The sequence below is a fragment of the Mchenga conophoros genome, linkage group LG12, assembly GCF_057382185.1.
Source record: "Mchenga conophoros isolate Kocher_MC1m ecotype Shallow Benthic linkage group LG12, M_conophoros_male_GT1.1, whole genome shotgun sequence".
In the NCBI taxonomy this organism is placed as follows: Eukaryota; Metazoa; Chordata; class Actinopteri; order Cichliformes; family Cichlidae; genus Mchenga; species Mchenga conophoros.
This window is the reverse complement of record NC_140537.1, coordinates 39003086-39018322: the sequence shown is the minus strand read 5'-3', so window position 1 is coordinate 39018322 and position 15237 is coordinate 39003086. Positions and strand designations below refer to the sequence as shown.

Genomic DNA, 15237 nt, shown 5'->3' with positions numbered 1-15237 from the left:
AATCTTTTAAATGTGTCATGAATTTAAATTGTAAATCAGTAATTTATTCAATGTTCAGTTCATTTTTATTTCGAACATATACATTCACCAACAGTCCATAACATCATCCATTCAGCTGTTTGAAAAGCAGTAGGCAGAAGTATACACTTATGTTTATACTTATTTAGCCCCCCTCAGGTTTACGTCTTAATCATTTCCTCGCCAGTCTATTTAAATTTGAACAAGTGTGTCAAATTAATAGAACTGTAATTTAATCATTCATATATTTAATAATTTATTTCCAGTTTTTTCATTCCCATGCATAAATAAATATACTGAACATTAGTTTGCAGAGTTTTGATCAGTGTGAGATTTGCTGCATTTGGCTGTTTAAAAACATTTAAACAGCAAATTAAAAACAAATTGTCCCAAACTGGCTGGAACGACACAGCTGGGAGAGTCTGGATCAGAGCTCACAGACCGCAGAGGCGCGTGATCAGAACTCCTCCTCTTTACTGCGGCACAGCCACAGACCATCCCGACACCGCGCTCACACAGGACGCCGTCAGGAAACTGCAGAAGAAGAAAAACAGGAAGTTTGCTGAACATGGGAATAAAACTGTCACGGTCACGTGACCCAACCTGCTCAGTCAGCTGTCTGGTCACGTGACGTTCTGGGATCAGACGAACGCTTCGGTCGATCTTTGTCACGGCGCCCCGCTCTGAGAACACACTGCCTGGCGGGGGCGCTACAATTCGGCCTTTTGTTCACATCATCTCCCAGAAGACCCGCCCACCCTGCGACATCACCACACACTCACATCAAACCTCACCTTTGTGGCTGAGGCGCCACCGATGACATCACAGCTCAGGATCAAATCAGAGAGCAGAGCCACCTGCAAGAACACAAACTGATGGTTAGATTGTAGCCGTGGACTCCGTGGAAGTCGTGGACGCCACGTGCCGCCTGGATCAGAGTACGCTTCAGTCCGGTTTTGTCACGGCCCCTCCCCTCTGTGAACAGACTGCTGTGGGAGGGGCTTCAGTCGGCCTTTTATTACATCACTTCCAGGCAGAGCGACATTTGACGGTGGAGGTTTAGTGTTTTTGGGTGAACTTTAAAGAAGTCAGATTTAAGAGGAGTCAGAGACATTGGTTCATTGATTATTGACAATCGTATTATTAGTTTCATGTAAACACTGAGGACGAGCAGACTCCCCGGCTCCTGCTTCGTTTCCTGCTCTCAGCTGAGTGAGGTGGACCCTGTAGAGCAGCAGGGTCATGTGACACACCTCAGTCTGAGCACGTCCCAGAATCCCACCCACCCGCTCACCTGTGCCGATGTCACAGCGGCTCGCGGTCCGTTTTCCCAGCATGCATCATTCACAGACACAGAACTTCAGCTGTAATGACTTCAGGTAAAACCACCTGCTGCCCCCTGCTGGCCGGAGCCTCCATTACAGTCTGCAGAGTCAGCAAAGAAAAACTGAAATAAACGTTCGGAGTCTCAAAGGCATTCAAACATGAATAAAGCCCCGCCCCCTATTTTCTTACTAGTCTTCATTTTGAGCTTCAGCTTCAGCAGGTTTCCAGAGTGGCTTTTCATTCGTTTGTCTTTTTTCCAATATCACTGTATTTATGACAAACGCCAGATTTATAAAACGCAGCAAAGATATTCGAACACAATAAACACGCCCATAAAGGAATTTTATCAAATTAACAAATAAAAACAATAAATGTAGTTTAGCTGAGTCCACAACATGGTTTCAGTTGTTAGGGAGCTACAGTGTTTGTGTTTGTGAGGGCCTGAGACGCTGAGGCAGAACTGCACCTGACAGCAGCTCCACAGCCACACCTGCTGGACACCTTCGCTACTGTCACATCTGGATTACAGTACACTGTGACACAGAGACCCACGGGGTCCTTTTTACATCTGTAACCATCAATAATTCTGATCAGCAGTCTCCAAAACACTTGCTGAAGGCTGAGCCTCAGTGAAGTGCGGTAACATCGCAAGGCTGATCTCTTTTAGGAAACTCGCCTCTCCGTCAGCCTCCACTCAAGCCGTCTGCCTCCCGGCACCGGACGGGTAATCTGGCATACCAGGCAGATTACCCGCTGTGAGCCGGACAGCCCGTTGGTTCATTTCCATTACTGACGCTGGACTGAAGGACAGAGATCAGGGCGGGAGAAGCGACGGACAAACAACGCTGAACTGTGACAGTAGGGCTGGGCCAGCTCTGTTCTAGGATGCCCTCTGGACCCAGTGGAGGTGGTGAGTGACAGGAGAACGGCGGCTAAGCTGTCATCCCTGATGGACAACATCTCCCACCCCATGCAGCAGACTGTGACAGCACTGAGCAGCTCCTTCAGTGGGAGACTGCGGCACCCACGGTGTGGGACGGAGAGATTTCGCAGGTCTTTCCTCCCCACTGCTGTCAGACTCCACAACAAAGACTTTAACTGATCAAACACATCCACACATGTGCAATACTTTTCTGGCATCGTATTTTTACTCAGTTGTATAGCATTTGTATTCTATTTTTATCTTATTGTATATTTTATTCTATTTTATTCTAATGTATATAGTATTTATTCTATTCTATTCTGTACAGTTGTGTACTGTATTTATTCTTATTGTATTCTAATTTTTGCTTCATAACTTTTGCACTGTCCACTTCCTGCTGTGACAAAACAAATTTCCCACGTGTGGGACTAATAAAAGTTATCTTATCTTATCATACCGCTCACGGTAGCACCGGTGTCATGTTGGGCAATGATAGGAAAATGAAACATGGCGATAGAATATGGGTAAAACGTGCATGCGCAGTGCCTTTGTTTTCATACGCACACGGCGGAAAAATCATGGCGGCGACGCAGAATGAGGAGGACGAAAGTGGATCGTTGAATGAAACGGATGAACCAGAACTGGTTTGTAAAACGCTGCAGCTTCACTGGTGTGGAACTGGTTTGGCTTTCGTCCATCAGATACACAACAAAGCACTATTTTTGGTGGAGCATGCTAGCGGGCCGCCGTTATTACCGTGTTGTTTGGAAAATACGGCGCACTTAAAATCTGAAAAGTCGACAGAGCCCCTTATAATCCCGTGTGCCTTATGTATGAACTCTGGTTGTGTTTACTGACCTCGAAACGATTTTATGTGCACGGCGCTCGAAAATCTGTCAGATGTTTCAGTACGACTTTGCTGAGCTACGAAGCCGCACCGCTTGATGGATTGTTGGAGCGTTACGGCTATCGTAGGCGGAGCCTCGCGGAGTGATACGTACTGTGCTTCAACATAATATAGACTATGTGCACGTTAGCATATGCTACGTCCGGTGTGGAAACTCCTGTGGGGAGCTTTGTTTCCGGTGTCCTATTCGCGCCTTGTTTATGGTCCAAAACAAGTTAAGCAAATGAATCAAGCGGCGATTTACATTTCTATAGATGTCTCGGGCATTTACCCAACATATCTGTAAATGATGTTCATCGACTTGTCGATATTTCCCCCGCGCCTCAGAGCAAAAGAGAAAAGGATTCAAATGTTATATTTCTCAGCTGTCCCTCGGTTATCGCGGGTGTTATGTTCTAAAAATAACCAGCGAGAGGTGAAATCAAGGAGCCGATTTTATTTTTGACGGTGCAAAACGTTTGGGGGACATCGTGGACATACAGCACTGCACTGCAGAGTCACACTGCTAGCATCGATGCAGCGACTCTATACTGTACAGGAGAGACGGAGGAGATCGTCTGCAGCGATCAGGACGCAGGACACAATGTGACGTAAAAATAAGCAAACTTGCACTAAAAAATCTGAAACAGCGAGGTGAAAGGTGAAGCGCGTTATAGCGAGGGACCGCTGTAATTTTGAAGGTAAGTCACAACATACCCTTCCTACATACTAATGTATAGAAACCGTTACCAGCAGTCATTCGTTTTTTGTGTGGCTTTTTTCACGGTTTGTTAACATGCTGTGTATCAGAATCAGAATCAGAATACTTTATTCATCCCGAGGGAAATTAGGGTTACAGCAGGCAGCACGCTAATGGCGCATGCGCACTCACAAAGGAACCTTCTGACCAACTTTACACAAACATCACATTGGGCAGACATGTCAGAAGGTAGGCTGATAGGAAAAAAACAACGAAAATACACTACATGAGGTGAGAGGAGGAGAAAAAAAAACTCCACTCAGACTGAGCTCCTAGTGGGAGAACAGTTTGATAACAGAAAAAACACCTCAGCACAAAAGCACATGACTATCAATACACCATAGAAACACGAGACAAGCAACAGGGGCGGGTAAAGGGTAAGAGAGAGCCGGCGTAGACAGCGCATCCGGTCCTGCAGCATCTGTGCTGGTCCAGTTGACTGCTATCATCCCCGGTAGGGCACAAGCATCGAAGGCGTTGGAAAGGGAGGGGGATGAGTGAGTGCTTATCAGTGTAAGTGTGTGTGCGTGCGTGTCCATAGTTTAGCTGAGACAGTGTCCTTCGGCCTATCAGGCTAAGTAAACAGTCCTCCAGCCAATCCAGGTGTCCTTCATGGGGCGGGAAGAATAGTCATCACACAGTCGTTATCAGGGAGTTGTTTTGGTGGGCTCCAGCCTTGGGCCTGCAGCTGGAGCCGTGGTGTCCAAATGTTGAATATTGTTGATTTCTCCTTTGTGAGCAGCTCGAATTCTAGCACTCCGAGGCTGGTCTCTCGAGCTCCCGTTGAAGAGCTGCGAGCCTCCCCATGATGGTATCAAACTTCTGTTCCGTGGTGTTGTCAGTCTTTTGATCAAATCCATAATTCTCTTTTAGGTTTAGAGAACGACAGTGAGAGACTTTTCCAGGGAAAGTAAATTCACACAAGACAAGACAAGGACATAGAGGCGAAGCAGGGAAGATAAGGGTGAGGAGGAGAGGAGAAAGTGCGACCGCCTTCGCTGAGAGCTCAAGAAGAAGGTGTAGGTGTGTACTTGACGAGCTGATCTCGACATAACGGGGAAACATCTGGTTTGACTGTTCTTCACCTGTAGTTTGAATGCTGAACATTTGCCTGTTTAGATCATGAGACCAGTCACTATACAGAGATGTGCTTCTGCATGTGGACGATGTGTCTTCTGCTGCAGCGATGCAGCTCTGCTTGTGTTGAGTGATGTAAACAGCTGATCGATCTAAACTCTTTAAACTGATCATTAGATTTTTTATGACACAGCAGCGGTGAGTGTTCCCACCTTCTCTTTGTAACTTAACACCATCTTTCCGTTTTAGAGTTTTGGACATGATTGTGGAGGATATATCTTCGCAGTAGCGATTGACCGCAAAGTAAAGCTACCGGAAATGTACAACCCCACATCCGGTCTCAAACCAGGAAGTTAGCATTGTCTCGTACACAGGGTCTATTACTGTATTGTGTGTGTAGAGCCTCTTTTTAAGGTTTGTGGATGTTGTACATGGTTATGCTGAGGATATGTCGGCCGGTTTCCACTGGAAATGCCTTTTGGTTAAACTGTTAGCGAGCAATTTGCACTGTTAAATGTTTATATAACTTTAATGCAGATAAAAAACAGCTGGTTGATTAAGTGAACATACATTGATGGTTTTGCACTAATAAAGTTGAGGAGTTGTAAAGTATTTTGTCCAGTGTCAATTATATCGTCAGTTATATCGTTATCGCACATTTTCAAATGTATATGGTGATAAATATTTTATCTGCCCTGCTCTATGTGACAGAGAAAAAGAAACTAAAACACGAGTGTGTCAAATACACCCAGGTGTTAGCAGCAGACAGCAGGGTGGGACGCGGTGACCACGCGTGGACCACAGGCGGAGCCGCACAGCAGCTGTTGTAGATCCACGCACGGTCACTGAGACATAAACGCGACACTTACACAACGACACTAAAGCGACCGGAAGGATTATTTATGATGTAGCGCCGAGTCTGTGAATGACGTCACGCATGTCCTGACTTACATCATTTAAATCTGCAGAATATTCACCAACACGAGCAGAGAAATAAAACACACAGAAACACCGGAAGTGGGTCCTGGGAACCCTACGGCTCACCTGGTCGCCCCGCGGACACGTCCGCGTGGAGCGTCCCGTCGGGTCCCGGTCCACGTCTCAGGCGCACGTGGAGCTCGGATCATGACTGATTATTGAAGACTGATCTGATAAGAAGCCGCGAGTCCGGTCCGCCGACCAATCAGCGGCCACCACCCCGGCTGCTCGAAATTTATTGGTGGATGGAAAACAACGACACGGTGCGTTACCGCCACCGGCTGGCGCGGAGTGTGAACTGCAGCCCTCAGACAAGCCAAACATAAGGCTCGGGGGCCAGAACCCAGCCCACTGGACAGGGTCGGGAGATGTGACGCACCACGGGGAGCGTACGCTCACATTTTGATCTAAAATGCTCTGTTCCCAGCTCTGTTCTGGGATGCACCCTGGACCCAGTGCAAGGGTGGGAGACAGAAGGACTCTGGCCAAAATAACATCTCCGATGGACAGAGTCTCCCAGCCCATGCATGTAGATGTTGTTGAACTGCAGAGCTCCTGCAGTGACAGGCTGCTGCATCCTCGATGCATGAAGGAGCATTTCCACAGGTCCTTCCTCCCTGCAGCTGTCAGACTGCACAATCAGAACTGCTCCCAACAAACACAGATGTTTACATCTGTGCTGTAACTGCAATAAGTTAATTAACCGATTCGCACTACAACCTGGTTTGCCTCTTACCTGTAGTTATTTAATTTAATTTAATAACTGTACAGTACTCTGTTTATAGTAACAATTGTCCTTAATGTAAATATGTAAGAAAAATTGTGTATGTTTCTGCTCTGTGTCCTGTTTGTTTGTATATGTGTCTTTTTGGCTGCTGTTACAACCAAATTTCTCCTTGTGGGACAATTAAAGGATTATCCTAAAATCTGACAAAATCATAAAATTAGAGAAGAAAGGTTTATTCTTTATATTTTTAAACCCACCAACACGTTTAATGAATCATTTTCTTGAAATACAAAAATGAACGTATGCACAAATTCTGGAGCCTATCCTGGCTCTGCGAGGGCGAGAGGCGGAGTCCACCGAAGGCGTCCGCTATGCACCAACTCCAACACTTCCTCACACGTACTGCGATGATGATAAGCTGGACTCTGCAGGTTTGATGTGAAGCCAGTGAGCCACATGACCTCGGGGTCAGTGTGTCTGCCAAACAAAGATTTACATTTTAAATGAAGGTTTTCCACATAAATGAGTTAAAACTACAAATTTGACCCTTTGAATGATTTTCTTTACTTCATAAGTCCAGAAAACTTTCAGGGCTGAAAAACTACAAACACTGTAACACCCACTGCAAAACTCACAGTGTTGTTGATGCAGTGATCATCAGCATGAGGGCACATATCACAGTTTGATGTCTTTGACTTAGAGGGAAAATGCATTGTGGGTAAATTTTCAGCGTGGAGCCTGTGGGACAGGTGTGCGTTAACCTGATACCAGGATGGTCTCCTGGCTGGGACTTTCAGTCTTATGTGGAAACAGCCTGTGATTTGGTGCACTGGTGTATAAATATGGTGTTTCTTGTGGTGGTTAGCTGTGGCAGGAAGTCAGCATGAGTTCTGTGGAAAGTGACGAGTGGGTCAGGGTACCGAGTCATACGCTCACTTTTTCCTAAGAATCCTTCGGGTCACATGATCAGTGTCGGGTATATAAAGGCTGCGTTTCTGTGAGGTCAGCAGCTCTCAGCCAATCAGACACCGTCTGCACGGTACGACTCCTCCCTCAGCATACGGGATCTACACCCATCTTAGTTTAGTACTTTCCAGTGTTTTTAGGATCTGACTGAAGCTTTAATCCTACTCACAGCACTTTGATCTGTATTTTAATGGGATTATAGACCCTGGCTCCATTCACATTAACAGCTCTGACTCCTATTATTACAGCTTATTGGAGTTCTGTCAGTGTTTCCTGTTGGAAGTTCACATTTCTGTCACGATATCGCTTTAAAACTCTGTTTGATGCAGAATCCCAGAAAGTCCCACATCAGCAAAGTGTGTCCGTCTCAGGCCGAGGACAAACGGGGTCCACTCAGTCCAGGCTCGCAGTGTGCTAGTCCACCCAGAAGCTGTGAAGAAGAGTATAAAAAGGCTGTGCCAGTGAGAGCTGCCATGGTTGTCATGGTAACAGAGCTGAGCATGCTCACTCTGAGCAGAAACCAGACTCAAGCATCCTGATTTTCTTCAATCCCTGTGATCTCTGAGGTTTGACTCCAGCAGCGATTATCGATCCTATCATCACTCCAATCAATCTGTTTGATTGGCTCTGTTTCAATAAAGTCACAGCCTTTCATTAGAGCTGGGCGATAGAACGATAACGATATGTATTGTGAAATAACTTTTTCTCGATAGAAAAGTTAAACTATTGAGATAGGCCTCACCGCTCTTGTCCTCTTTAAAAAAAAAACCCAGCCAATCCAAATTAAGTAGCGCAGAGCCGAACCAATCACAGCCGCAGCGTCACGTCACGTGACTTGTTGCGTACAGCACAAGTGCCAAGCCGCACATGTGTATTTGTTTGGGAAGCAGCCAGCCGCCGTGCCGCCGGGTAACGGAGGAAATGAGTGTGCCGAGAGCGCGACCGAAGGTTACCGAGGAGAAAACAGACGATGGTTCCAATGCCGGAGAGATTGTCGAACGGAAGAGCCACAGAAGCTCCGTAGTGTGAAGGTATTTCTGCTATTTCAAGTCTGACAAAAACAGAGCAGCTGCACTGTAAATGTGCCGAAAGCAAGTCTGGAAATACAATAAAGCGGTGCAGCTCAGTCTCTGACTGGAAGCGCTGATTCGTCATTCGGCTTTTGTCAGACTAAAGTAACTGTTACAGCTGTTTGAAAAGCTCAGCTATACAACAAGGAGAGGTCGAGAATTTCCTTTTAGTTCTCAGTTTAGTTGATGTTGACAAAAGTTAGTCAGTTTTGTCTGATCTTCTGTAAAACAAACTAAGATTTATTTTTAGAATTAATATTTTGTTTCTAAGTGGAATTGACAGTTTAGTCTGTTTTGTTTGTTCTGTTTTGAAACTTAAACGCTTTAGCGGCTGCCTTTTGTGTAGTTTGCAATATTTGCCTTTATTTATCTGAAAAAGTCTCATGTTCCTTAAGTACATCTACCCTGTTGAACTTATTATGGGAAATAAATATTTAAATCAAAACAAGCTGCTGATTATTTCACATTTTACTTGTGAGCAACGGCACATTTAAATCTTACAAATATAGTTATTTGGCTGATATCGTGATAGATATCGTTATCGCCTGAAATGAAAAACACATATCGTGATATGAAAAAAATCTCATATCGCCCAGCTCTACTTTTCATGTGTCAAAGCTTCACCCTCTGTTGGTCTTCCTTGGTCTCTTGTGTTCTGGGGGCCTCTGGATGTCTGGAGTTTTGATCTCCTCCATACCTGCTTCATGCCCTGGAGGACGGGGCTGTGGCCCCCCCACACCCTCTAGCAGATCATTACATGAAGGAACCTTTTAAAAACAATCGCGTCCATGCTCACAGGTGTACACACGGGTGATCACACCCACAAACTACACCCTTTTTGGCTCCTACCTCAAAGCACACTGTGTTCTGTTGATCTTATGTGCTGCACAATAATGTTTAATATTTAGTATTTACTGTCATATTCCCATATATCATTGTGATGTTGTTTATTCTATTACTCTTGTTCTCTTCTGCTTGTTTTCTTTTTTCTTTCTCAGCAGGTGATCCAGGTGATTGATATATGCTTTTTTTTTTCTGCTCATTCTGTTGGTTTTTAGTTTTTGCCCTTCTCCCCCGTCCCTCTTCTCAGCTGTTTATCTTTCTTTCTCCCCTTCTTTCCCCCAGTCAAGTCTGTCCCGTATTCAGTAAGTGAAAATAAAATAAACAATAAAAGGTGAATCAAATGGACCATTACGGCAAGGCTGGGATGGTCAGTTTGGTAAAGTAAATCCGTTGGGCATCTTTCTTTGCCTTTAGACAACAATTCTGATGCAAAAGAGCCAAACGGGACAGGCAAAATAAATAAATAAATAAAAATCCCAATATAAAGTGAGAGAACACTCTCGATCGTCCCCACAAACCCTCCACACCACATCAGGCACAAAACGAGACCTCGGATCAGGCGAAAAGCAGGAAGCGAAGCCGTCCGTTAACACCGGCACGCCATATCCATCCACTGACATTTTGAAATTCATATAACTCTGTTATAATTCAAACAAAACATTTTCATGACTTTTCCTGAAACGGACTTTTTCATCAAACAGGGAATTTTGAGTTGTGTGTGATCAAAAGAAAAAGATTAAGACCACCTAAAACTGCCCGACGTCATTTTGACTCCTTGGGAATGGATGTAAAACTATTGCCTAGCAACACTTACCGTTTACACGCATGTTGATATGAAGGCGGCTGTACCATGAGCTAAAGCGAGCAGACATTCATCCTTTTAAGTACCTTAAATAAATAAAGTAAACTTCATTTAAAACCAGTCCTAACTCACAGAGCTCCAGTTCATCTAACATTTTCTTCCATTTCACTTTTACTCAGTGCTACATCCTGGACTCTGTTTGGCTGCAGTTCACACTCCACACCAGCAGGTGGCAGTAACACACCATTTCTTATTATTGAACATTTTTATTTAATCATTATTAAACATCAGGTCTCTCTGTTGGTACATATTAGTTGATCTGCCTGGTTACAGCAGGATGTAAGTTAGCTTAAACGAGTCAACAGTCCCGAGTCAGTCGAACGATCGGAGTCCTCGAAGCGACGCCAGCTCAGTTTAGGCTTTCTGTGTATTTCTCATGGCTTCATCTGCTGTTCTGTTTTCTGTGGCTCATATTTTTCATCCATTCTCTTCCTCTCATCCAGGTCAGGGTCACGGGGGGTGGGGCTAAAACTTTCCCAGGTGCCTGTGGGTACAGGGTACACCCTGGACGGGTCTACCACAGGGCACACACAGACAGACACACACCCAGTCACCTGTTTTATATTGTGTATCATAGTTGGTTTTGTATATGTGGGTAATGACCTGTCTGATCGACTGTATCAGACATCATGCTTTCTCTTATTTACTTGTTCTTGTTTCCTGGTTGTCTCTTTAGCCAATCGTGTTTTTTCTCGATGAGACGCAACAAATACGAAAGCTGCACTTCTGCACGGGCGGTGAGGATGTTCCCCTGTTTTATACGAAGTAGAAGCTGCAATCAGTTTTGGAAAAAGTCACGCATACATCCTTATTTATCCAGGTAAACACTCTGACACGCCCCCTTGGAGCTGGGACATACAAGATGGCATCTTTACCTTATGTTACACTAACGCTGGCGATCAGGATGCAGCCGGTTACAACCTGCCAAGATAACCCAGGATTTGATCTGCGCATTGGGGGGGTGGCGTGTGCCACATTACAAACCTGACACGAGCTCAGCACGAATACATGAATGTTTACAGAACAATGAAACCGCTTCAACTTTGTTTTATCCTATTTTATGTTTTCTGCTTTGACTACTTTTGTCAACAGATGTGATATATAAATAAACTTGAACTTGCTGCCAACAGGGGGAAAAAAGACTATTGAAGCTCAGCGCACGAAGCCCCCAGACCCTCCCGTTCTCCCCGTAGTGGTCCGAGGGATCCTCCAGGAATGGTGACGCTACGTTCAGGACAGCTGATTGGCCTGCCACCTTCAGGAAACCGACGTTAACCCTGAAGTCACCCGGATCAGCCAAAAAGTCGTCTTTGTGGTGCACACCTCCGATCATCAGAGCGCTTTACTATCACAGAGTTTATGAATCAACATGATGCTCGGCCCTCACACAGTCACAGTCCACCAATCAGCAGTCAGCATAGCTGGGGCCTTCCAAAATAAAATACCTGCTGACCTCTGATCTCACAGACAGACCTCTCCTGGATGTTTCCATGACAACCAGGAGGTCCGAAGGAGTTCAGGACTCTGAGTTCAGGGAGGAGATTTTATCGATGGACTGCAGCAGCTGAGACACCAAACGCAGAGTCTCTGCTTCCCCCAGCAGCTGCCTGCAGAGACAGGTGAGACAGAGACAGGTGAGACAGAGACAGGTGTGACAGAGACAGGTGAGACAGACACAGGTGTGACAGAGACAGGTGAGACAGAGACAGGTGAGACAGACACAGGTGTGACAGAGACAGGTGAGACAGAGACAGGTGTGACAGACACAGGTGAGACAGAGACAGGTGAGACAGAGACAGGTGAGACAGACACAGGTGAGACAGACACAGGTGACAGGGAGAGAGTAGCAGCATTAACAGCTTGGTGTTATGGCTGATGGCTGTATGTGTCTGCAGGTACTGACCTGATGGAGGAGTGGGCGTGGCTCGCCATCTTGTTCAGGTAGTCGGATGCCACCTGAGCATTTTGCCTCATCGTCATGACGACCTGAGACTCCATCGACTTCAGACCGTTGTTCTCAGCCCGCAGAGAATCCACCTCGGCCTCAAACACACACACACACACGCGCTGATACACACAGCCAGCAGATTATCAATAATCAATGATTCATTCTCCATCTCACCTGCAGCTGCTGTAGCTCCGCCTTCAGTTTGGAAACGGCGTTCTCCGCTTTCACCGCTCGCCTCTAACATGGACAGACGTAGAGTATTTTTACACACAATCTCACACACACACACACACGTTCATGCAAACACTGTGTTTGTGTGTACCGTCATCAGGTGGAGGTTCTGCTCCACAGAGTGAACCATGCTCTCCAGATCCTGGGCCTCCTTCTCTTCCTGACGCCTCCTCTGCAGCAGCTCCTCCGAGAGCTGCGACGCCCTGGGAGACAGAGGCATGCTGGGTAAATGATTGGTCAGCGACATATTGCGGCGCTGTCCTGTGATTGGTTGGTACAAACCTGCGTTCGTTCACTTCGGCTCTCCTCTGCAGCTCCCTGACGGTCCTCCTCAGTGCTGCGTTCTCCTCCTTCAGCTGAGACAGAACAGGAGCTCGTTAATACGCCTGTTCTGCTTTGTCCCACGCTCCCTGAACTAAGCGCTCCGTGGTTGGGTTACCTGCTGCGTCTGGCTGCTCCTGGCACTCCTCCTCCTGCAGAAGGTGGCTGGCTCAACCATTGAGGTCTCGTCATCTCCTTCATAGTTCTCTCCTCCTCCTACTGCACCTCCTCCTGCAGCTGCTTCAGGTTTGGAGGAGAACCTGGTGACACAGGTGAAGGTGACTTCACGGCAGGTGCAGTTTCATCTGCACAGAAGCTGCTCGGACATTTTTACGCCCCGCCCTTCATCTGACTCACCTGGTCTCCTCCTCTTCTTCTTCCTCCTCTGTGCACAGGGAGGAGGTGCTGCCAATGCCTGACTGGAAGCTCCGCCCCCACTCCTCCTCCTCCTGATGAGACAGACAGAGGCTGTGTGAGGCGGGTCGGGTGTATCCTTCGTAGTCCACGCTATCCCAGGATTCACTGCGAATCTGAGGTTGAAGAAATGTTTTGGAAAAAATGGCGGCCTGTCGAAGGGAAGCGGTCCAGAAACGGACGAATGTTAGCATAACGAAGAATCTGAAAACATGTTAAACTCAGCTAACCTTCGGCGAAGTTAGGTGACGTTAGCGATATCTAACATGGCTCGGGTCGTACGAGCTTTGGTCTGTTTGTCGCTGTGAAGCCAAACGTACGTCAACGTTTACACCGAGCAGACGGTTAAGGCTGTGCGCCAAGTGTGTTTACGGGGACCAAACATCTGGCCCCTGGACTGTGCTGAGGACACAGACTCAAGCATGCTGCGCTGAAGTTCTCATCCTGTGTAAGCTACTAATGATAGACAGACCGTGTGCTTAGAGGAGAAAACTGTGTTTTCATCTGTTAACAGATATTTGATCAAGTTTTCTGCCTTTGTTGTTAACGGCGAATCAGTCGCAGGTATTGAATTTGAACTGAAATGTACGAAATTATATTCCATAACCAACACGCTGCTAGTTTCACGCTATTATGGGTAGGCGGAGCCTAAAGAAGCACAGGCTCCCGGTGTGATTGGTCCTTTTGATGGACACTTCAGATTACACTGTGGCAGCGGCAGAAACACTGTTTTTAACTGTCCAGCCGTGGAAATACTGACACCTGTCAGTGGGTTGTTGATGTCGAAGCATGGAGGGGCCTAAGGGAACACCTGTCACCATCTTACAGTGACTGCAGCCATTCCCCAACCCTCTGTGAGTGGGACTCATCAGTGGGTTAGAGTGGGCCCATACTGCTGTGTCAGTCGTTATGCAGATGTGCTGTTTATAAGGTTGGAACCTGCAGTCAGCTGACACCGAAGGAGTCACCTGATGATGAGACTCCCACTGAAAACGTCCAGATGAACACAACCAGCTTTTTGGGATTTTCCTAACCTTGAACTGAACATGAGCAACACCAAAGAGATGGTGGTGACCTTCTCCAGCAGGCAGCGTGGTTCTGTGCTCACAGCTGTGACACGCGTGTGTTTGTGACGGAGACGCTGTTTTCTGCAGATTTTGAGAAACAGCAGCTGAGCTCAGGTCACCTCTGCAGTTTCATGAGAACAGTTACAGCAGCATGACGTGGGCTGAACACTCAGCGTGGGGCCGATGGACGGTTTGAGTCTGAGCTGTGAGCCGATTACACGCTCGGCCCACAGCGATCACATCCACGACCGCCACAGCGCAGCGGTTTGAAGTTTGTGTCACTCTTTTAAATATGCACATGTACACGCGTGTCACAGCTGTGAGCACAGACCCACTCTGTGTTTGTGCTCGCTGCCTTAGGACAGAGGTGCACCTCCAGCTGTGCAGCTCTGACCTCAGTGCGTGCCTGCTCCGGGTCCGGGTCCTGGTTCTTCCAGCGCAGAAACTCTCTGAAGGAGAACGGGTTGAGCTCCTCCGCCTCCACCCCCTCCACCTCCTCATCTGCACACACAGAACAGCTGGAGCTGTGACGGAGGCTCACATGGCGACTGCAGACCCCCTCCCCCCCGGACACTCACCGTCTGTGATGATCAGAGTCTTGCCGCCTCTCTGGTTGGACATGTCGGACTCGCAGACAGACACGTGGCTCGCTCCGCGCCCTGACTTCCGTTCACGTATCGATCATAACTATCGATCAGCCTCTGAATCTCCTCTGCGGGACCAAACCAAACCCGGAAACACCAGCCGACGGCTCCCGGTGCACGTGATCCACATTCACACTTATCATTGGCTGGAACCACTTCGTGACGTCAGAGAAAAAA

At 46.9% G+C, this 15237-nt stretch overlaps 1 protein-coding gene, 1 long non-coding RNA gene and 1 other non-coding gene across 5 annotated transcripts; all 3 read right to left on the bottom strand.

Moving 5' to 3' along the window:
• Positions 1 to 42: 42 nt before the first annotated feature.
• Positions 43 to 6180, bottom strand: LOC146563358 (uncharacterized). Its single transcript, XR_014894732.1, has 4 exons — positions 6034 to 6180; positions 1313 to 1443; positions 813 to 875; positions 43 to 552 (listed from the first exon to the last, which is right to left on the bottom strand). It is a non-coding gene; the product is annotated as an uncharacterized LOC146563358 (long non-coding RNA).
• On the bottom strand, positions 653 to 764 carry LOC146563359 (small nucleolar RNA SNORD89). The gene has a single exon (XR_014894742.1). It is a non-coding gene; the product is annotated as a small nucleolar RNA SNORD89 (small nucleolar RNA).
• A 4441-nt stretch (positions 6181 to 10621) lies between the features above and the next one.
• Positions 10622 to 15202, bottom strand: entr1 (endosome associated trafficking regulator 1). 3 transcript variants are annotated; one of them, XM_085295784.1, is made up of 9 exons: positions 14995 to 15202; positions 14811 to 14917; positions 13293 to 13501; positions 13054 to 13195; positions 12897 to 12970; positions 12706 to 12817; positions 12558 to 12620; positions 12339 to 12478; positions 10622 to 12042 (listed from the first exon to the last, which is right to left on the bottom strand). In XM_085295784.1, exons 1-9 carry the CDS (start codon positions 15035 to 15037, stop codon positions 11952 to 11954), a joined length of 981 nt encoding a protein of 326 aa, XP_085151910.1. In that variant the 5' UTR covers positions 15038 to 15202; the 3' UTR covers positions 10622 to 11951. The 3 variants fall into 3 exon arrangements, with proteins under 3 accessions (XP_085151910.1, XP_085151911.1, XP_085151912.1); XM_085295785.1 differs by having other exon boundaries at positions 13293 to 13465; XM_085295786.1 differs by having other exon boundaries at positions 13293 to 13384.
• Between the last annotated feature and the right edge of the window lie 35 nt (positions 15203 to 15237).